The 21,397-nt window shown below is 40.9% G+C and overlaps 1 protein-coding gene across 1 annotated transcript; it reads left to right on the top strand.

The window, feature by feature from the left end:
• The first annotated feature begins 579 nt into the window (after positions 1–579).
• pik3c3 (phosphatidylinositol 3-kinase, catalytic subunit type 3) lies at positions 580–13,412 on the top strand. Its single transcript, XM_038730665.1, has 25 exons — positions 580–965; positions 2,382–2,570; positions 3,124–3,267; positions 3,383–3,512; positions 4,666–4,752; positions 5,449–5,544; positions 5,671–5,742; positions 5,825–5,929; positions 6,708–6,800; positions 6,940–7,125; positions 7,418–7,548; positions 8,002–8,083; positions 8,357–8,424; positions 8,731–8,836; positions 9,529–9,645; positions 9,965–10,096; positions 10,190–10,318; positions 10,650–10,719; positions 10,979–11,043; positions 11,118–11,202; positions 11,312–11,386; positions 11,472–11,640; positions 12,299–12,389; positions 12,513–12,638; positions 13,109–13,412. Exons 1-25 carry the CDS (start codon positions 901–903, stop codon positions 13,121–13,123), a joined length of 2,628 nt encoding a protein of 875 aa, XP_038586593.1. The 5' UTR covers positions 580–900; the 3' UTR covers positions 13,124–13,412.
• Positions 13,413–21,397: the final 7,985 nt, after the last annotated feature.

Here is a 21,397-nt window from a genome sequence, read left to right as displayed (position 1 = left end):
TATATTTGTATTCTGTTCTGTATATAAAGATTTAAAAAACAAAAAAACTCAATATGCCAAAGAAGACTGTGTGATACTGTTAAAAGCCCCAGGGGAAAAAACAGTAAGTGACCCTTACTTAGGGATTGTTTCATCAAATGGGCAAAAAAGTTCTACAATTAGCATTTGTTATGGCTCTGGCAACAGTCCACAAAATACATTAAGAACAGGATAAACATTTTTTAAATAGCTATATTAAATCTAAGGTCACGTTACCACAAATATAGTATTCCTATTAGTGCAAAACATGCATATACTATATTATTGTCATATAGGCCTATAGTAATATTTAGTATATTTATAATTAGTAATAAATTTTAGTCAGCATGACACTCTGGTTAGACTGTGCATCTAATCATGAATATATAAAGTTTACTTTTAACAAAGAGTATTCTCAATTTAAGTGCCTTGCTTTTAACAAGCATGCTGTAAACCCCGCCTCTTTTCCACTTCCTGCTTGGTCCCATCAGGCTCGAAAAATCAAAACACGATACAACGATCACCTTCTCACTTTCGTCAATCCTATCGCATCGAGGATCGACTGCTTTGGCCTGGCTGTAGATTTGGCTGATGCTGTGTTGTTGTCTAGCTACGAGAAACATAAAATCAAGCCCGGTGAGACAGCCGTTGAAATAATGTCTTTACCGTGAACACAGGCACTCAAAGTTATCTCTTTAAACGTATATACAGAGTGATAGTGTGATCTAGCTAGCAGTGTGTGCCGTAGTTTAAACCGGGTCCCGAGGAGGTGTTGTTGTGCCGAGCCGAGGCCTTGTCGCAGAAAGTGTCACATAACCGTCCGGGATTTCATGTTGAAGCCGTCAGGTTTTTGGTTAGACTTTAGTGTTTCCCCGTCGGAAGATGGACACTGATAAATTCAACTATGTCTACAGCTGTGACTTGGACATCAACGTTCAACTTAAGATGTAAGTTTTGTACTTGGTGCGTGGTTGGTGGTGAAGCGCTGCAACTTGACTAATCTATCTTGTGACTTGACAGGATGCTGGCTGTGTTTGCTGTGTGTGTTTGTTTTTCTGACTAAACTTTAACTTGTTTCCCAACAGACTGTTTATCAATCAGATCTTCATCAAACACTCATATAAATGGCACAGAGTCCTGTGTTAACATTTGTTTGGAGATTTAGTGTTGTCAAACAGAAAATGAATAGCCACCAATCATCGATTAAGCCAAAATATACAGATTTTACTACTTCTTTATGACTTACTGTAACGTTATATGGCTGCAAATTCAACATTTGAGCTGACAAAACAAGTAGGCCTAAGTTACGTTGAAGCTGTCATTTTTAGTCCCCCTCTTGATGGACATTGGATGGACAAACTGATCAATCAATCAATGAAGAGAATAATCTACAATTTTTTTAGAAGAAAAGTTTTTTTTTTTGAAGGTGTGTGCAAAAAATGTTTTCCATTTTTATTTCCTAGCTATCAAAATTGGTCTTCATTTCTAAAGATTGTCACTAAAATTAACAAATCCAATTAATTGATTAATAGACCTTCTCTACTTAGTAATTAAAACATTTGTCAATAAAATAGATTTTGCTAGGTTGCTGTATTTCTGATGAATTGTGATGCTTATGTTTTGTCTTTTTTTGTGGAGACAAGGACAGAGTTCCTGCCCCATTGGGACAATAAAGTTACTAAACTGAGTCCAGTCATTTAACCGATGTGGAGTAACATTTCATCACCATAGTTTGTTGTAGGATGTTGACTTTTTTCACCATGACTCAGGGAGTCTGTTGTTGGTCAGGACTCATGACTATCTATTAAAATCAAGTGCACAGCTCATGAGTCAAATTAATTAAGCGGCTGTGTCCATCTTTTTTCTCCAGTCTCTCATTTGACTCACAGGAAGTGTCCATTTTAATTAAATAAACATATTAATCAGCTTATCTCAGGCACTACTCAGACTAATTGTTTTCTTTACTTGCTAGTGTTTTCTAACAAAACAAAAGGAAAAGAACAAATAGATCAGAACTTGTAAAAACACTTTCACTGTATCATGATCATCATAAATTAAGGAATATAACGAAATATGTTTTTATTTGTTATATATTAGTGAGTGAAACAGTGATAAACAGGAAAAAAAAGAAATCCCAAAACGCATGATGCGATTTTAAATTGTTATTGTCACCTTATTCTCTATCATCACAGGTGCTCGTCTAAAATAGTTTGGAAAATGAAATGGAAAAACACAAACCTTCTGAAGAAAAAGTTTAGAAATGTTGACTTAGTTATGAGCGGAAACGTTAGAGCAATCTTGATAAAATCAGCAAACATACTTGTTTGTCACCTTCCTACTCTGTTTCTTATCTCCTCTGCCAGAGGCAGCTTAGAGGGGAAGCGAGAGCAGAAGAGCTACAAGGCCTTGCTGGAAGACCCGATGCTGCGCTTCTCTGGCCTCTACCAGGAGAACTGCTCGGACCTCTACGTCACATGTCAGGTGTTTGCTGAAGGAAAACCCCTTGCCCTACCCGTTCGCACCTCGTACAAAGCGTTCAGCACACGTTGGAAGTGAGTATCAATCTGTCTCTCTTTTTGTGTTCTTAGTATATCTGAAGTATTGCACTGATAACTGGCTTTTAATAAAAACTGGGTATCAGCCATTTTTTCAGGTATGTGAAAATTTGGTGAAACCTGAAAATTAAATAAATATTAATATAATAAAAATAAAATCAATTTTCTCTGCATATTTTGTTTTGTAATTGAATTGCTGTTTTTGTTCTTCTGTCAGTTAAGTCTCAATTTGAAAGTCATAATGCATCAAAGAATTAATTAAGTCTGACGCTGTTTGCTGGTTCTGTCCCATCTTTATACTTTTTGTACAATCAACGGATGCAGAAAATGCCCCCAAAGACTACATAAACACCTTCCTGTTATTATTAGGTGAACACTGGTTATCAAAAACCAACCACAAAAGTCTACTTTCTCACACACATGCCCTGTATTTCTCACTCTTTGATGCTAAACAGGCACAAAACTTACTCCAATAACTGATTATTTTTCCTGTAGCTTCAAAAAAAATAATCTTTTTTTCTCTCTCTCTCTCTCCTACTGTCCTCTGCAGCTGGAATGAGTGGCTGCGGCTGCCAGTCAAGTATCCAGACCTTCCCCAAAGTGCCCAGGTTGCTCTCACAGTGTGGGACATCTATGGGCCCGGCAGAGCCGTCCCAGTCGGGGGAACCACTGTCACCCTGTTTGGCAAATATGGGTGAGTCAAACCTTGTGGGCTGTTTTTGTCACTGATAGAATATAACAGTCTACTCAGAAAGTCCTGTGTTTTGCTACAAAAACGAAAATAACACTGATGTCTTGTCCTCCTCTAGTATGTTCCGGCAAGGGATGCATGACCTGAAGGTTTGGCCGGGTGTGGAGGGGGATGGAGGGGAGCCTACCACCACACCAGGACGCACCAGCAGCAGCCTGACAGAGGACCAGATGGGCAGACTGGCCAAGGTACAATGGTGTGTGTGTGGGTGTGTGTGGGTGTGTGTGGGTGTGTGTGGACAGGAGATCAGGGCTGAGGACTGGAGAGAGAGGAATTGTATCGGTGTAGGATGGAAGAACAACAGGGAAGGGACTGATCGGCTGACAGAAAGGGTGGAGGGTGAACGGGAAACTGTGTGCGTGTGTTGGAAAAAGACAGAAACCCTCCGATACGTGTCTAAACCACCATCTGTTCCAGGGCCTTGACCTGGAGGTACTCAGTGATGTGAGTACAAGTGGAGCAGAATGTGCGTTTGTGTACAGGACGTGTGTGAAGAAGGCCTTGGTCCAAACGTATTTGATAATAAATTTAAACCTGCTGCTTGACTGAGGAGTACCACAGTAGGACAATTCAGACTGTGTCAGGGAAGTTATGAATACTTCATCGGTTAAATCCCTGAACACTTTGCATTGTTCTACCTGGGAAACCCATTCAGTGCGTTTACAAATCCATTTTGACCCAGGTTTTGGTGTGAACACCTGTCTGTGAAGGTGTACGGCTGCATTCTTGAAAACATCACACACGTTGGTTTTTAAGTTTTCTGCTGTTGTTGCCATCTGTTAGTGTGTTCTGTGTATGCATGTGTTTCTTGTTTATGTGGACGCAAGAAAATTATGTTTGTCAACTTGTTGCAGCTTTTTTTTAGGGAAAGCATTTCATTTCAATACCATCTGATCGGATTGGCTTGTTTTTTTAATTATTTAATTCCTCAGACAGACTCATTGATTCCTACATTTGTTTATTAATCCTGAGTGCAGTTGACTTAATCATGTCTAGGCTGCTACCAGTTCATATGTTGTTTTAAAGAGTACTAATTCTAACCAGCTGAGCTGCAGTTCATGGCCAAATGTGTGCTTACATTCCCAACACCCACACTGACTGATGAGTGGGTTGGCTGCTGAGTGAGTGACCGGAGATGCTGGATTGGCTGCTGGCACTGGATTTGTGCATGACTGGTTGAGCTGTTTTTACATCAGCCACCATGCTGTGACCAGATCAACTGCAACAGAACTTCAACCTCTAGGCTTTTTTTGTATTTTGGTAAACTCTTTTTTTTATTTTTCTCGTTTCCCTGATCTCTTTCTTCCTCCCGTCTTCCTCCTAATCTCTCTCTCCATCTAGCTGACAAAGGCCCATCGACAGGGCCACATGGTGAAGGTCGACTGGCTGGACCGTCTGACCTTCAGAGAGATTGAGATGATCAACGAGGTGAGTTGGTTTACCTGGACTGTGTTTTAAAACAGCACGTTTTGGTCCCTCTAGTGGAGAAACCCACTTCGGTCCAGACTGAAAGATCTGAACATAAGAACCGACATTCATGTTCCCCAGAGGATGAATTCTGATAACTTTGGAAAACCCTTATTTTTTCATTTAGTTTAAATTTGTCCAATACTTTGGTTTATGACCAAATACCTGTGAAACTATTGAAATTCCCATCAGCCTCAGCTGTACTTTTTAGAATGCTAACACGCTAAACTTGCAAAGAAAATTTCGGCACACTGTCTAACTAGTCAGTGTGAAAAACCTTTGACCTACTTGTCCCCCTCCAACGCACCGGTCTCTCGTTATAGAGGTGCAAAGTAATTAACTGTTCTGAACACTCTAAACTTAAAAGGTAAATATTATACCTACTAAACATCAGCATGTTAGCTTTGTCATTGTAAGGTTGTTAGCATGTTGACGCTAACATTTAGCTCACAGCCCCGCTGTGTGTAAGTAGGTAAGTAAGTATCCTCACAGAGCCACTAACATGGGTGGAGACTCTTAGCCTTGTTACATGTTATAAACACACCAGATCTACACACTATATGCACATGTCATCTGCAATTTTTTTTATAAAAGTCTTTTTACTATTTGTTGTCTTTGAGTTTAATCTAAAAGCTTTCTTCATGTATGTTTCTGCAGAGTGAGAAACGCAGCTCTAACTTCATGTACCTCATGGTGGAGTTTCCCCGTGTCAAAACCAATGACAAGGAATACAGTATTGTCTATTATGAAAAGGTATTTACATATGTATAAAGACACAACGAGATTTAACATGTAACATCCAGAAAGCAGCCAGCTGTGTGTATTATAACAGTGGAAACGGTGGAGCTGATTGGTGTATTTCACTTTGTCCTCTCTCAGGACGGAGATGACACGTCACCTGTTCTTACCAGCTGCGACATCGTCAAAGTTCCTGACCCACAGATGGGGATGGTGAGCGGACACACACTCGCTACAACAACACACTTACATTGTAGAAAAAAGCCACATTTTACGATTCACGGTCTCTCTGCAGGAGAACCTGGTCGAGAGCAAGCATCACAAACTGGCCCGTAGCCTCCGCAGTGGGCCCTCAGATCACGACCTGAAGCCCAACGCTGCCACACGCGACCAGCTTAATGTAAGTAACCATCTCTAATCAAATCAAACAGTAATTCAGTGAGCAAGTTTATTTATATAGCATTTTTCAAGAGCAGATGTCACACAGTGCTTCATGATAATACTGATATAAAATTCAGAGAAGAGAAGTAAAAACATACAAACAAAAAAATAAAGATATATAAAAAAACTACACAAAGACAAGTCTCAAGCTGCTTCAGCAGATCCAAAGTTTCTCTTAGTTTAAGTCAGGAGCAACGGCAAACCCCAGTCAGAGGACCTCAAAGACCTACTGTTGATGTAAAGTTACAGTAGTTCTCTAATGTAGAGTGATCCCAAGTCAGTAGGAGACTATATATTGCATTGATGTTCCAAAAACTTGCCCTTAGCTGTTGTGGCATTGCTTTTGTGTGATGACTGGGAATTTTACAGATGCTTTGAATGCAACTCAGCGAAGGACCAGAACAAACTGTTTTAACATACACAGATATAAATAGTTGAGGATTGTTTCTGTGGGTGTTGTGCTCAGTTGACGCTCTCTGATTTTCAAGATTTTCAGGACATCAAGGCATTATAACTTTCAGATAAAGATGGTATTTATTAAAACACATACAGCTTTAGTCTCTGCTGTCCTCCCCATGCTTGTCAAAGTGCCTCGATAGCCTTTATTTTCAGTAGATTATCCTCAAAGTCAGATATTTAGTAAACACTTCAAATGTTTGGGATGCCTTGGTATGTCATCACCATGTCTGCTTTTGTAGATTGACTTGATATCTGTGTGTTTCTGTATGCACCAACAGATCATTGTGAGCTATCCTCCAACCAAGCAGCTCAGCTCTGAAGAACAGGACCTGGTGTGGAAGTTCAGATACTACCTCACCACGCAGGAGAAGGTGGGTGTGTTTGTTCTGCCCCCATACCCACTCAGGTTTCTGTCTCAGTCCTCACAGATTCAAACACTGTTTCTCTCCTAGTGCCTGTGGATACTATCTTTCACGTGTTCACGGCTTTCTCTTCCTCCTCTCACCACAGGCCCTGACAAAGTTCCTCAAGTGTGTGAACTGGGATCTGCCCCAGGAGGCCAAGCAGGCTCTGGAGCTGCTGGGCAAGTGGAGGCCGATGGATGTGGAGGACTCCCTGGAGCTGCTGTCATCCCAGTTCACCAACCCCACGGTCAGACGCTACGCTGTGGCCCGCCTGCAGCAGGCAGATGATGAGGTAGGCGTAGTAGGATGGGCGGGTATACTTGTGTTGGATGCATGATAGTGACTCTGTATTAAACTTGTAGAAATGTTGTGAGACAAAGCTTTATTCCAAAGTTCATCATCCATCAATAAGAAAAAAGTATACTTATCACAGAAAGTTGAAGACTTTTTAGATCAATTGATTATACTGTGACAGAAAAGAACATTAAATGATAAACCTGAGCTTTAAATCCAAAATATGAAGTACTTTAGAAAGAAACTCTTGTTGTACCACAAGCATAACTATCCCCGTCTCATCTCTGCAGGACCTGCTGATGTATCTTCTCCAGCTGGTCCAGGCGCTCAAGTATGAGAACTTCAGTGATATTCAGGGAGGCCTGGAGCCGGGCAGCAAGAGAGACAGCCAGGGACTTTCAGATGACTCCACACTGGACAGGTCAGTACTTGGATGAGAGGTTAGAACAGCTACCCCGGCTCTAAATACGTCAACACCACTAGCAGCTTCGACAGAAGCGAGGCACATGTGGAGGTTTTCCTGTGGTCAGCTGATGAGTTGTTTTTTTCTTGTTTTGTTTTTTACGGCCTAGGTCTAAATTTATCTCAAAAATTCTAACTGCTTGGGCGAGTACTTGCTGCTTTGCCGAATTTGATTATTTGTCTTTCAGAAGCCGTAATGAACTCTTAGGGTGTTGTGATTTTACTGGCGTAGCTCCGTACAGCTCTGGCCAGAACCTCGGGCTGTCAGCTGGATGTAGAGCACTGACTAAACCTCACAGACTGAAACAGTCTACACTGAACACACCATCTCATCAGTTTAAGTAAAAGTTTGTTCAAGTTTGTAACTGCCATGTTCTCAGACTATTTACCATTTAGTTTTCTCTGTCTGCAGTTCCCAGATCCTGTCTTGCACATCTGGACCTCCCACTGCCGCACAGAAAGGCAAGGACGGAGCCGACAGCGAGAATCTAGAGGTACGAAAGTCAAAATATCCCTGAAAAGAAAACAAGAGCAGCACAGAAACTGTCTCATAGGAGAACCCAGTTTTAATCAGAATTAATCCTCCCACATGACACATGGACAAACACCAGTTGATGAAGCAACAGGAAGTTAGAAACATAATATTGTGCCAGAAAATTTCAAATGTATTCCACAGAAGACGCAGGGCTAAAGAGCTGGGGAAAAAAAACCAATCTAATTGTTTCAGCCCGGCATTGATGTGTCATTGTGTCTGTGTCTCTTTGTAGCAAGACTTGTGCACATTTCTCATTTCTCGTGCCTGCAAGAACTCTACACTTGCCAACTATTTGTATTGGTGAGTACAAGTTCAAAGCAGCTTAGTTTCTTATTCCTGAAAATGTCTTTGTGTTTATATTTTTATTTACTTTTATTCAAAAGGTGAGACTTTAAGTTCATTACACATGAGGTGAAACATTTCAAGCCTTTTTGTTGTTGTTGTTGTTTTAACCTAGATGATTACTGTTTACAGCTCAGGGAAACTCCAGTATCTCAAAATGTATTTGAATTTTAGATTGGTGCTCACAATGAACTTTATGCCTATATTGAAATTCTTTGAGATGCACCTGTACATCTGTCAACGAAACCCGTGTGTCTTTTTAAGGTATGTGATTGTGGAGTGTGAGGATCAGGACACCCAGCAGAGAGATCCCAAGACCCACGAGATGTACCTGAACGTCATGAGGAGGTTCAGTCAGGCGTTACTCAAGGTCAGAACTCCGAACAAAACATTGTAGTACATACATTTGGGGGGGGGGGGGGAGTAACTGATGTTCATTGGTGAGTATTTCAGTATAACAAATAGACCATTATATTATCATGTATGTTGCCATAGTCCCATCTACAAATCTCTAAATGGCTTAGCACCAAAATGATAGCACTTTAAGTACCTTTTTGTTTAAAATATACTACATGAATAAATTTAATTAGAAATACTTCCCTGATAATTTCTAATCCAAAGTGAGTTTTAGTGTAAGAGCAGATCGTGTGCCATATTTTTTTATTTTGCGGTATCCATACAAAATCTTAAGTGTTAAGAATTAATCCTGCACACACAGTAACTCCTTAACTGTCACTTTAGTGTGTATATGAATTACCTAGTCAAATTTAGCGGTGCCGGTAGGTGGATTTTGTTAGTCAGACAGAGCCAGGCTAGTTGCTTCTCCATTTCCAGTGTTTGTGCTAAGCTAAGCTAACCATCTGCCGGCTGTAGCTTCATATTTACCATACAGCCACGAGAGTGGTATCATTCCTCTCATCTAACTCTCCACCAGAAAGCTTATAAGCAAAACTATTATGTAATAATCTTTTTCACTCTGATACGTCTGTTCTGCAGCAAACAGCATACTATATATGCAGTTAGTCCTTTGACTTTAATGCACACACTTCCTCTTCCCTCCAGGGTGATAAGTGTGTGAGAGTGATGCGATCGCTGTTGGCTGCCCAGCAGACGTTTGTAGACAGACTGGTGCAGCTGATGAAAGCTGTGCAGAGGGAGAGTGGAAATCGCAAGAAGAAGGTAACAGAAGACCTGCACATGGAGTTGTAGTTGTAGCTGTATGTGTTTCTACATTTTATTGTGCAAATATTTCAAAGACATGCTTTCATTACAGGTTATTTTGTGCAGATTTGTTATTGAAATCATTCTGAATTTATTCAGTTTTCCGCTACAATAACACATGATAGAATAAAAATCTCTGGGCCCTCACATGGACACTCACTTTGTCATTCACATATGCACTCAGTCTTCGGTGATTGCTTTTAACTGTATCAACACACGAACACACTGCTCCTGCTGAGTTGCGTTAACAGCGGCGTCCCTCCCCGTGTGTCTACAGACGGAGCGGCTGCAGGCTCTGCTGGCTGACAACGAGAAAGTGAATCTGTCAGAGATCGAGCCGATTCCTCTTCCTCTGGAGCCTCAGATCAGGATCAGAGGCATCGTCCCTGAGACAGCCACACTCTTCAAGGTACAGAAAATGTAACTTTCATTTGCTTTGTCTTAACTAAAACCAGTATCTAGTACTAGTATCTGTGTTGTTCATGAGTCTCGTGTGTGTCAGAGCGCTCTGATGCCAGCCAAGCTGATCTTCAAGGCAGAGGATGGAGCTATGTACCCAGTTATCTTCAAACACGGAGACGACCTAAGACAGGATCAGCTCATCCTTCAGATCATCTCGCTCATGGACAAAGTAAGAATACTCTGTTATGTTCTGTTTGCAGGTTTAATGAGGATAAAGGAATGTATTTGGTGGTGATTTTAGTTTAATTTGATCAGACTAACAGGCACTTGAGCCAGTAGTTACTGGCTTTTCTTTTCTACTGTAAAAATCTCTCTGTAAAAAGTTCATGATAATGATGTTGATCATGCAGGTACAGTACTGTGTTCTTTGGATCCATGAATTGGAGAATAATGACCCATAAAATACAGTTGTTGCTTACCTAGCTCTTTTTACAATTGATTGATCAGTTATAAAAAGACAATTGATTGAAAACATCTGGGTTGTGTTTTGGGGCCTATAGCTGTTGAGGAAAGAGAACTTGGACCTGAAGTTGACACCTTACAAAGTATTAGCCACCAGCACCAAGCACGGTAAGAAGACATGACCACCCGTCACTCTCTGGTAGAAAATAGGCTGCTATTGAAACTGATTAAATACAGTATTACTTTATTTGCTAGTCCCATTGAAACAAAGAATCTCTTTGTGAAGGAAGCACATTTAGTTACTGAAAGAACAAAGAAAATACATTTAAAAAAAAAAAGCAGAAAAGTGTTTGAAAGTATGTAAAATGTGTTTCACTACCCAATTATCTTCCAGCCTAACCAAAGAAAATTTACATTCTTCTCCCAGGTTTCATGCAGTTTGTTCAGTCTGTTCCTGTTGCTGAAGTCCTCGCTACTGAAGGCAACATCCAGGTGAGCGGAGTTGTAGGGACACTGCTGACAAACAACGTAACTTGTCCTTTTAATTATGTGATTTCTTTTGACAGAGCTTCTTCAGGAAGCATGCACCGAGTGAAAAGGGTCCCTACGGCATCAGCTCTGAGGTGATGGACACCTACGTGAAGAGCTGCGGTGAGTTACTTTGTGTCTGTTTCAACAATCTGTTACTTTACCTGCAGAAAACAGGTGGTGTTCCCAGTGGTTTAATCAATCTCAAGTCTCTCTTACTGCGTCCTTCCAGCTGGTTACTGTGTCATCACGTACATCCTCGGAGTTGGAGACAGACACTTGGACAATCTGCTGCTGACAAAGACCGGTGAGGGAAAGATGTTCTTTCAGATACCGTTTCATTAAACATTCCAGTTTACTGGACACTTTCAGAATATTCTCTCCTCATCCAGGGAAGCTCTTCCACATCGACTTCGGCTACATTCTGGGTCGGGACCCCAAACCGTTGCCACCGCCCATGAAGCTGAGCAAAGAGATGGTGGAGGGGATGGGAGGCATGCAGAGCGAGCAGTACCAGGAGTTCAGGAAGCAATGCTACACCGCCTTCCTGCACCTCAGGAGGTCAGAGACCGGACACACAAATACACAAGAGAACAGAAACCACATTCTCTGGTGGAAGAGTCATGTTTCTAGTCTCAAACTGGGAGTGTGCATCCACTGAGTCTTTGATTTGAAAGACTTTCTACCAGCACTGTGGCTTTAAGTGACCATTAGCAGTAGTAGTGAATGTTTCATCACCAACCATTTTTCCAAAGCGTTCACAATCGATTTACTCCCTGTTTTGTGGCCACAGGTTAGTGGATTGTGAAAGTAAACTTGCAGAAACTTACTTGAAATAGGTATTTGATCAGCTTCAGTGTGAGTTTGTTACATTATCATTACATGATAACGCTGGTGAACTGTTACTCGGAATACGCCTTTGTTGGTGTAAGGAAGGTCGTGTAGAAACTTTTGACAAAAATAAAGGTCACTAAATGTGTGCTGTGATGAATTCTGTTTGACACCTGATTTTCACACTTTACTGACTACACTGAAATCAATCTTACAACCAGTAGACGGGATCGGGAAGTGTAGTCAATTTGTATCTGATGGACTAAAACATATTGAACTACCAGCAACAGAACAACAAGACTTTTTCAGAAGCATCGCCTACATAACTGAACTACCACAAAAACCAAACCACTGAGGTAAAATATCCTTCTTCCCACCATTTCTTCAGATACTCCAACCTGATCCTGAATCTGTTCTCTCTCATGGTGGATGCCAATATTCCTGACATCGCTCTGGAGCCTGATAAGACCGTTAAGAAGGTAAGTTTGTTGTTACCTTAAACGCTTAATTTTCAGAGGAGTAGAAATGTCACCCCAGCCAAGTAATAACACTAATATATGTACTGCTGATTAAGTAAATTAGTTATGTTTTTTTGCCTTCAGGTGCAGGACAAGTTCAGATTGGACCTGTCGGACGAGGAGGCAGTCCATTACATGCAGAGTCTGATTGATGAGAGCGTGGGCGCTCTGTTTGCTGCTGTGGTCGAGCAGATACACAAGTTTGCTCAGGTATGTGCACTCAACATACTTTAAAAAAAAAGATGTTTCTGGACTTGCAGAGATTTGTCCAGGGCAACACAGCACAATTACCACTTACATCACTGCAATTTAACATACCATAAGTCAGTCTTAAGATGATCAATAAGGTTATGGTTATAATCTGCCACAAAATGAGGCTCATTTGCTATTATTTTATTTTAAAGAAAAAAAAGTAACTTTAGGGTTTGAATTTGTTTCATGTTTCTCTGATGGATTATCTGCCTAAAGCAGGTTTCTCCTTCAACAGTTGATTTTAACTGTAATAAATGTGAATCTGAAACCATTTAACTATGTAAAAACTTTGCTTTGAGAAACATCAGCAGTTATGTTAACAACAAACTATTTGCTATGAACAGGCTAAAATGTGCAACACCTGCTCTGGTAACATGTTAGAAAGTATTTTCTTTAGTAGTAGCTTATTTGTTCCTGTCTTTCTTCAGTACTGGCGCAGATGAGCAGAGACACCGCTGAGACGAGGCTGAACTGGATCAAATTTCTGCAGCAGGAACACACGATCGTACAATGCTGACTCGACTGATCCCGTGTGTGTGAGGATGAACGAAAGAAACCCAGTGACACTGTTAAAAAGGCCAAGAATGCACTGCCAACCTTTACTGCAACATGGATAAACAAGGACATAGATGTCTTTGTTTTCTTATGTATATATAATGTATATTAATTATTAAATGAATGAATGAATGAAAAGTATGGCCAAATAAAAAAAAAAATGTTGATACAAGTGAACTTATTGGCCATTTGTGTTTGTTTTTCTAAAGCTGTGTGTATTTTTCATTATTTTGGCCCAAAAAAGTACAGCTATGCAGCGTTTATGGCGCGCAACATTTTTCTTAATTGAGCATTGCTGACCATATGTGGATGGTCAAACCATCAACACTGGGGGTCGAAAATAGTCGAACCCTCAGTGGGTTGGTGAGTCACTGAGCGAGTGACTAAGCAGTTCCTGCTTAGAGACGTGGAAAACAAGTCAGTCCATGTGATTTAAGCACAAGCTATACATTTCTATAATGATGTGTGGGCTCTTTTTTTCTGTAAAGTTACAGCGGTGAGTTATATGCAGCTACTGATTAATGTAAACCCAAAACAGCTTAATAAATGCCTTTACACACAACAGAACAAAGGCCATAGCATCTAACAGGAAAGTGCCACCATAAATGCAGTTTTTAAAATTAGGGACATCAATGTCATTTCATTGTGCCAACCCAAATGCCAGTTGACATTTAATTTCACTTAGTGAAACATTTCAGCTATGTCTCCTAGTTGTTTCATATGAATGTATCACTTTAAAGTCATCCTGTTGATCTTCATGTCTCTTGTCACCTGACGTATGGACTTCCCATTCTGTACCTCTCCCACTGCTCTGTCCAAATCCTCAAGGGGAGTTAAAACCCTGTCTGTTTTCCATTTATAGAAGTATGACATGATGGTTTCTGGTCTAAAATTCTTTAAGTCACATCATGTTGGTGATGCATAAGAATGCAATGTTGAATTATAGTAAAATAGCTGGCTCAACTTCCCAAGTCCTTTAGGTCAAATTACCCCATCCCTGCCATTTTAACAAATGTGTGTCATCCAGCAGTTTAGAGGTAATAACAGCCAAATAATCTTTATTTAAAGAGCACTAACGTCATGCTAACAGTATAGCATCATATTGTAACTTCCTGAAGCACTAACACACATGAAAGTTGAATGTGCTTATTGCTTATTCCACGGGCTTCTCTTCATCACAGGGGGAGTAAAATAGATAACTCTTCAAAGGATGGAATCACCCTGCTCTCCCCTATAAAGTAAGAACAGAAAAAAACAATACCGACTTTAATTCAATTAACTCAGACTGCAGAAGCCTCAAATTGGCTTTGGCTGAACTTAAGTAGAGTCACATGAGGACTCTTTAGGAACAGTATGGAGAGGCGGAATGAATACCATCGATTGTTTCTACATACATATGAGCATATATTGTTGACAGACTTGTGACCCTATCCTTTAAGGCATCAAAACGGGCAAGAAATGTAAGACCCTCACTGCTACGAAAATGGAACAAAGGAACCAATGAATTAGAGCACTTCAGTTGTTTAGATACGTAAAAATTTAACTTTTTCTAAAGTCATGAGTTAATTACTTTAATCAAAATGTCTAAGTGTATATTTTTAATACAGTGGAGGCTGATAACAGAATGTAAGATTGCTGACTGCCAGAAACTCAACAAGGAAAAAGACCAACACAGTTTATTCATGAGCTCTGTATTAGCCTGAATTTTATTAAAAGTAGTCCCAACAGAGCACCACAGGCTGCATTTATATCACATTTAGAACTACTTTGAACTGATTAACAGAGCTTGTAAATTTGTTTTAATCTCATATCAACAACCGTTTGATAAGCTTGATACACATTTACAAGTCTGAAGTGAGATAATGAGAGTTTTGGTCGCGTACATGATTTGTTATCAACTTTAAAGTTAGTAGTTACACACAGTGTTGGCATAAACCTCCTCCTCCTTATTGTCAATACAAAAGGCAAAAATAGTCATCTGATGGAAGATCATTATAGAAACAAGCCTAATAAGGTCACCTCACACTGCAGTTCACCGCCAAGATACACACAAAGCTAGTGGATAAGCAAAGTTAAATCCATCTTGCTGGATAGTTTCAGAAAAATTACTGCAAATAGCGGAAAATAAAATAAAATAAAAAGGTCAAACATGTACCACTCATGCAGCTCGGCTGTTGTGTGGTCAGGTGCTCAATCACACAAGCCAGTTTCTTGCTTCATCATCTCTCCACAATGTCAGCACTGTGCTTATTAATAAAAGCCATGCTACTGGCTTGTGCGTGGAGCTTTGGATAACCCCCCAGGACTCTGTGGGCTCTGGAAAAGATAGAAGGGGAAACAAACAATGCTGGACGGCCAAACCCCCAAGGCTCCCCAATGACGCGGAAAGAATGCAACACCAGCAAAACAGAAGGCGAGATGTCAAGATGTTCCTTGTTTTCATGCAGGAGGCATAATGAGGCGTCAGTCACGGGTAAAAGGGCAGCGAAGCTCCGGTAGGGCAACTGTGAGTCAGAAACATTTCAGAGCAATGAATGATAGAAGAAAACGACTCTGTTGTCCCTTTAGGGGGGAGGGCAGGGGGGGCAGCACGAAGGAGCTGCTGGCTGCATGTGGGGGGTCAGATGTTTTCTTAGTTCTTGTTTATGAAGCTTATGGTTTGGACCGGCCTGTTAGATGACCTCAGCACAAAAGGCAGAAAGGGAAAAACTGCAGCCAGATTTAGATTTTTCACTGAATCAGTGGTACATAAACAGCTCCTTTTGGACTTGTCAGATAAACTATCTCTGCTTCATCTGTAATGGCGATTCTATGACCCTCTATCGGAGCAGTCATAGCCAGAGGAATGTGCTTATATGTTTGGGAGTCACATTTATATCACTTGATGACAGCTCCCAGCTAAACAGACTTACATGTTAGAGGTCATTTGGTGGCTTTGTTGCACATGATCTCCATTCATCTTCCTAATAATGGACTCCACACAAGTCCACCAGAAATGAACGTCAGAGGGCAGAGGTCAGGTACAGAGCAGCGTCTTCAGAGCTGGAAGGGATCCATTAACGTGCTCAAAGACATTTTAGCAGTTTGCTGTCACACGGTTTGAACCTTACTGCCTGACGCTGTGGCCTACTGGCCTTTAGGGGTGAATAGTTGAATTATCAATTAAGCTACTGGTTGATTTCTCAAGTAATGTTGGGTCTACAAAATGTCAGGAAGCGGTGAGAAAGGCCGGTTAAAAATGTATTCTTTACTCTAATGCAAAAGTATTCCCAGCAGAATGTACTCAAACTATCAAAAGTATTTGTTTGTCAGAATACGTCAGTGTTATATTATATTACTGAACAGTACTCTAATGTTATCGCTGGTTGAGGTGGAGCTCATTTTGAATGCTTTATACACTTTTGAGTGGTTAAACCTATAACACAGCATCATATTTAAAAAAACAGATCACCTGTTTTGTTTGTAAAATCTTGATCTAAAAAAGTAACTAATATCTGTCAGATAAATGTAGTACAAAGTACAATATTTGCCTCTAAAATGTAGTGGAGTAGAAGTATAAAATAGCATGAAAATACTAGATAGAGTACAGGCCTTTGAATAAGATCCCCGAACCTCCTCACCTGGCTCCTTTTTAAAGAAAACTAATTTCAGCAGCCTAATAGTAAACTTGATCCCTTTCTGTCAGTCATTACCCCGAGCTCATGACCTCAGCTGAAAAAATTTGGTACCCAAATAGTGACAGATAATTGTATTTTTTTTTCCAACATAGAAGGCATAGCATAAATAAAGAAGGAGCACTTAAATTAGGTTATTTAATAAATGTTCTGAGCGGGACACTACGGTTTAAAAATTAACCTGTCAGTGCTCTCTGGTGGACAAGCTAGGTAATGAAGACACACTCATCTTTCTTACTTGTCCAGCAACATATGCCAATACTGATTTCAGCTGCCTAATTGTAAACTTGATGTATTCTGTTAATTTCGGCAGATAATATCACACTGGGAAACACATGTTTATCACTTCTCCATATTTCATGAGGATGATTTTGGTACAGGACCGTACCAGGATTGCAGAGGTATAGAGTACAGTGCTGGAGGTGAGGCCCGGCCCTACAGACACCTACCTTTACAGAGCAACACTCATGGTAAGATGGCTATCAGTCTTTCAGTATAAGTCTGCATTTGTCCCACATGTCTCCTCAGAAGAGTGAGATGCAGGTGGAATGCTGATACCAGACTCCAGGCCTCGCTCCAGCTCCACCCCGCCGGTCTCCCAGTAACGCTGCATTTGAGTTGGAGACAAGATGGGGAGGATCACTGGTGTTTCCCAGGATGCAGGTCTGGTCCTGGTTGCAGGGGAGACTGAAGGAGGTTACGGTCATCAGCGAATTCCACGTGGATGTCGCAAAGGTCGACAGGTACCGAGGGAAGAGGGACCAAAGAGACTGGATCATGATCGGACGCCTTAATGAAAGAAATATGGGTTCAGTTGTCTGTCGAGGAAGAATAGGCAGTGTACTTTTGAATCAGTGAATTCTGAGTTTACAGAAAACAGGCAGAGAAATAAAGTGTGAGAAAATAAATCATACTGGAGTCTTGGGTTGAGGTTCAGCGGCTGGTGCGGCTCGTCTTGCTCTTCGCAGAAACACAGTGAGAAGTGGAACGAGGAGCAGACACGTCAGCCCGATTCCCAGAAACATCACAGGCAGCAGCCCTGAAGAGAAGACACAAATCTCTGCTCCAACAAACACGTACGAGCAACGCTGCATAATTTAACACCCAGAGTAAACAAGGTGAGTCAGCAGTGAGGCTGCAGAATGAGCCGAGCCACTGGCACAGGATCTAACTGGACTCTGTAGTGAGACAGGGGTTAGGTTCTGTACATTTTAAGAGGTAAACAAAGGGAACATATTCACCCCTGAAGTGGAAGTTGAAGTGTAACCTAATGGTTCCCAATATGTGCAACCCCTCAGTGCTGTGGTGACCAGTTCCTACTCTAAGATCATTAAATTTTAATTGCCGTATCAACCAAAAACTAACAAGACTAAGAAAAATGCAAAGTCCATTGTTTCTTGTCTACAGGACTGCACAACTGTTCAGTGTTCCTGGAAAAACTGTTTTGAATATCTCATCTTATGGTATATGTGTAAGGACACCTGTTTGGCCTAGATTATGTAACCTTAAACTCTTACCTGCAGAATGTAACTTACGCAGATAATGAAATACATTTATGATATATGGAAAACACAAACCTTTAAGAGATGATGTTGAGGAAGAGAAATTCATAGAAGCCTGAATTTCTCTCATTACATTGCTCAACTATTTATTTTTAGGTTTATCTCATTTGCACCTTTTCTTTTGTTTGTATGATTTTATGTTGAAATCTTTTATTTTAAATCAGCCCATTTGTTTTTTTTAACCATCTTGCAGCCACCCATTCATGAAGATGCTTCAAAAGTAGAAATTTGACTCCTCTCACCTGATTTGGAAACAGTCTGGACACACCGAGGGGCAGATTTCGGGGAAGCAGCCATGGAGAAGGTCGGGAAGGAGAAGTTGGCCACAGCACAGTAGTTCTGACCAGGAGCCAAGCCAGAGAACTCCACATAGGACACTACTTCCTGGGTCCAAACTGTACGGCTCTGCAAAAACACAAAGCCATGGCTTTTTCAGAATAAAACCAGAGATTCAAAGAGTACAAACAATTCACTGACGCTGAGCTGAATTACATAAGAACCAATATTTGCTTGCGGTTACATTACATTAGCATTAAGAAGGCCTTCACAATCTTACACAAACCCTGTGATGTTAACTAACGACAAGTGGATTTTAAACAGCAACATCAGTGTTTGTGTCTGTAATTCACCGTCAGGAACTGTTTGTATTTTATACTCTTAGAGTCTAAATTAAACTTTTAGGAATGGATGCACAGACAGGATCCAAGTTTGAACGTTGTTTACTAAATGAGAATTTTACAGGAAAGAGCATGCCAGGTTTCTACTGGGCAACTGGCTATGAATTAAATATGGACTCCCTTTTAGTATGCAGGGGTTTTGAGCAACAAAGCATGTCAGACCTGGAGTTCAGAGTGATTGAGGTTGTTGTACACAGTCACTGTGGTCCAGGGATCAATCAGTTCAGAGATGGGACAGCACCTCTCCAGAGAGCACCTCCTGTTGGCAGCACAAGGGAACTGCACCTGCACCAGCAGCTTGTCGTCTTTCAAAGAGACCAAGACAGAGGGAGCGCTGAAGGCTGGGGTGGGGAGAGGAGAGAAGGGGGCTGTTAATTATCCTAGGATTCCTATTATATATACACATTATATACACATACATTCAAGCAGGTTATTTTAACAGTTTCAAAGCATGTGCAAACAAGAGCCGGCAGGTTTTCATCCCATTACTGTTATTTCCACCAATCAAATCTCCACAGACTAGAGAGAGGCAAGCCTGCTGCCTCTCTGTTTCATGTATTTTTGTTTTTGACACTGTTGTATTACAGAAAGTCATGTCACTGACTGAAGTCACTGTAGTCGAACTTGCGTGGCTCGATCCAGACGGTGGAGCTGGGGCTGAGGTGGACACTGAGACGGATCATGTTGTACAGCTCAAAGTTAGAGAAGGCCTGAGAGATGTCACAGCTGCGGGATGAGACCCAAACGCACCACGATACGTCCTGCCAGGGGTCCCTGCAATAGTAAACAGGTGGTTGATTAGAGTTACTGGATTATTGCACGGGAGTTGTGTCAGAGGGGGAAGGTGATTGTTTGAAGATGGTTGTGGAGCGGGGGAGAGGTGTGACTGTGGGCTTTTCAAACCTATGATAAAAGCCATTCAGCTCGTCTGCCAGATGTTGAGTACCAGCAGTGTTGGGGGATGGTCTCCTGTAGTTTGAGAGTGTAGGCCTCTCCACACTGACGCAGGATCGTTGGCTGCAAAGCTGTTATTTAGCTTTTCAGCGTAGCTCCTCTTTGCAGCTTTGATCTCTTTAGTCAGTGTGTTCCTGGCCTGGTTATTATGCAACAGACCAGTTTATCCATGCTTTTCTTTTCATGTGTCCAAGGCCTACAACCCGCAACTGTTCTAAAACCAGTCTTTTCTGTAATTTCACTCTCCCTGCACAAAGCTGCTTTGGTTATATTGTTCATGAGTCCCTTTTCAGTGTGTGTAGAAACATATTAGCGCTGTATGAAGCTCACAGAGACATACAGACTGGAGAGCTGACCAGGCTCCAGGTGTGAAAGAAGCACCAGCCAAATTCTTTGGAAGGTATCAAAACACATTATTGCCTAACAATACTGCATCTTACTACCACCAGATCGTTAGGCAGTGTTGGCTTTGTATGATTATACTGTATTTTATAGTTCCCATTGTAATTGACCATCTTCATTTTCCCTTTTATAAAACATGGTCTGTATTCCCACAGATATCACACTGTACAGATATGAAATGCCAGCCTACACATTATTAGGAGCTCCTTATCTTCTGAAAGTTTTAGAAAAAAGTCATGTCTAATTATTTCATCTTTTTAAAATAAATTTTTATTTTTTTAATCATTTTGTCAGCTGATATCTATATCTATCTTTTATTTTTTCTTAAATGGGGGACACCCACCTATTTTGTTTTGTTTGCTGTGTGCAGAAAAAAAAAAATTAGTTTACACAAATTTATTGTGAGTGTTATTCTAAGCAGCACTTGATCTAAAGGACTGTACAAACCTACTAACCTAAGTTGAAATGTGTAGTGTACCATATAGATGAGATAATAATGAGAATTTAAGTGTCATATTGTGTGAAGTCACAGGAATGTCACACACACTCAGACAGGAGGACTTACCCCTGAGTCTTTGTCTGCACTGTGTAGGTGGTATTAGGACTGGCATGAGGACAATCCCACTGCAGGAGGCAGCCTAAATCCAGTGATTCCACTGTAGTGTAGCAGACTAACCCAGTCGACCCTGGGAAGTTCACACGAAACAGGTACACCAAAATAGCACACTCACACAGATGCTCATTGACCCCTTAAGTCTGATTGTCACAACTTTGTTAACACTTAAGCGTGGGCACACAGAGGACAAAATGGCTTATTGAAACACAGGAAAGAGCTACTAAAAGTAAACTAAAAACACTTATTAGTTAGCACAACTGTGTTATTAACGTCAGTA

Source organism: Micropterus salmoides, unplaced genomic scaffold (assembly GCF_014851395.1).
Source record: "Micropterus salmoides isolate LMB-PRFRI ecotype aquatic unplaced genomic scaffold, ASM1485139v1 Ms_hic_scaffold_2, whole genome shotgun sequence".
In the NCBI taxonomy this organism is placed as follows: Eukaryota; Metazoa; Chordata; class Actinopteri; order Centrarchiformes; family Centrarchidae; genus Micropterus; species Micropterus salmoides.
This window is presented reverse-complemented; position numbering and strand designations above follow the sequence as displayed.

Excerpts from the sequence above, each read along its gene's own strand:
- pik3c3 (XM_038730665.1), top strand. The coding sequence starts at position 901 with ATGGACACTGATAAATTCAACTATGTCTACAGCTGTGACTTGGACATC. Across the intron at positions 4,753-5,448 it reads AGATTGAGATGATCAACGAG|AGTGAGAAACGCAGCTCTAA; the intron begins GTGAGTTGGTTT and ends ATGTTTCTGCAG. Across the intron at positions 11,203-11,311 it reads CACCTACGTGAAGAGCTGCG|CTGGTTACTGTGTCATCACG; the intron begins GTGAGTTACTTT and ends GCGTCCTTCCAG.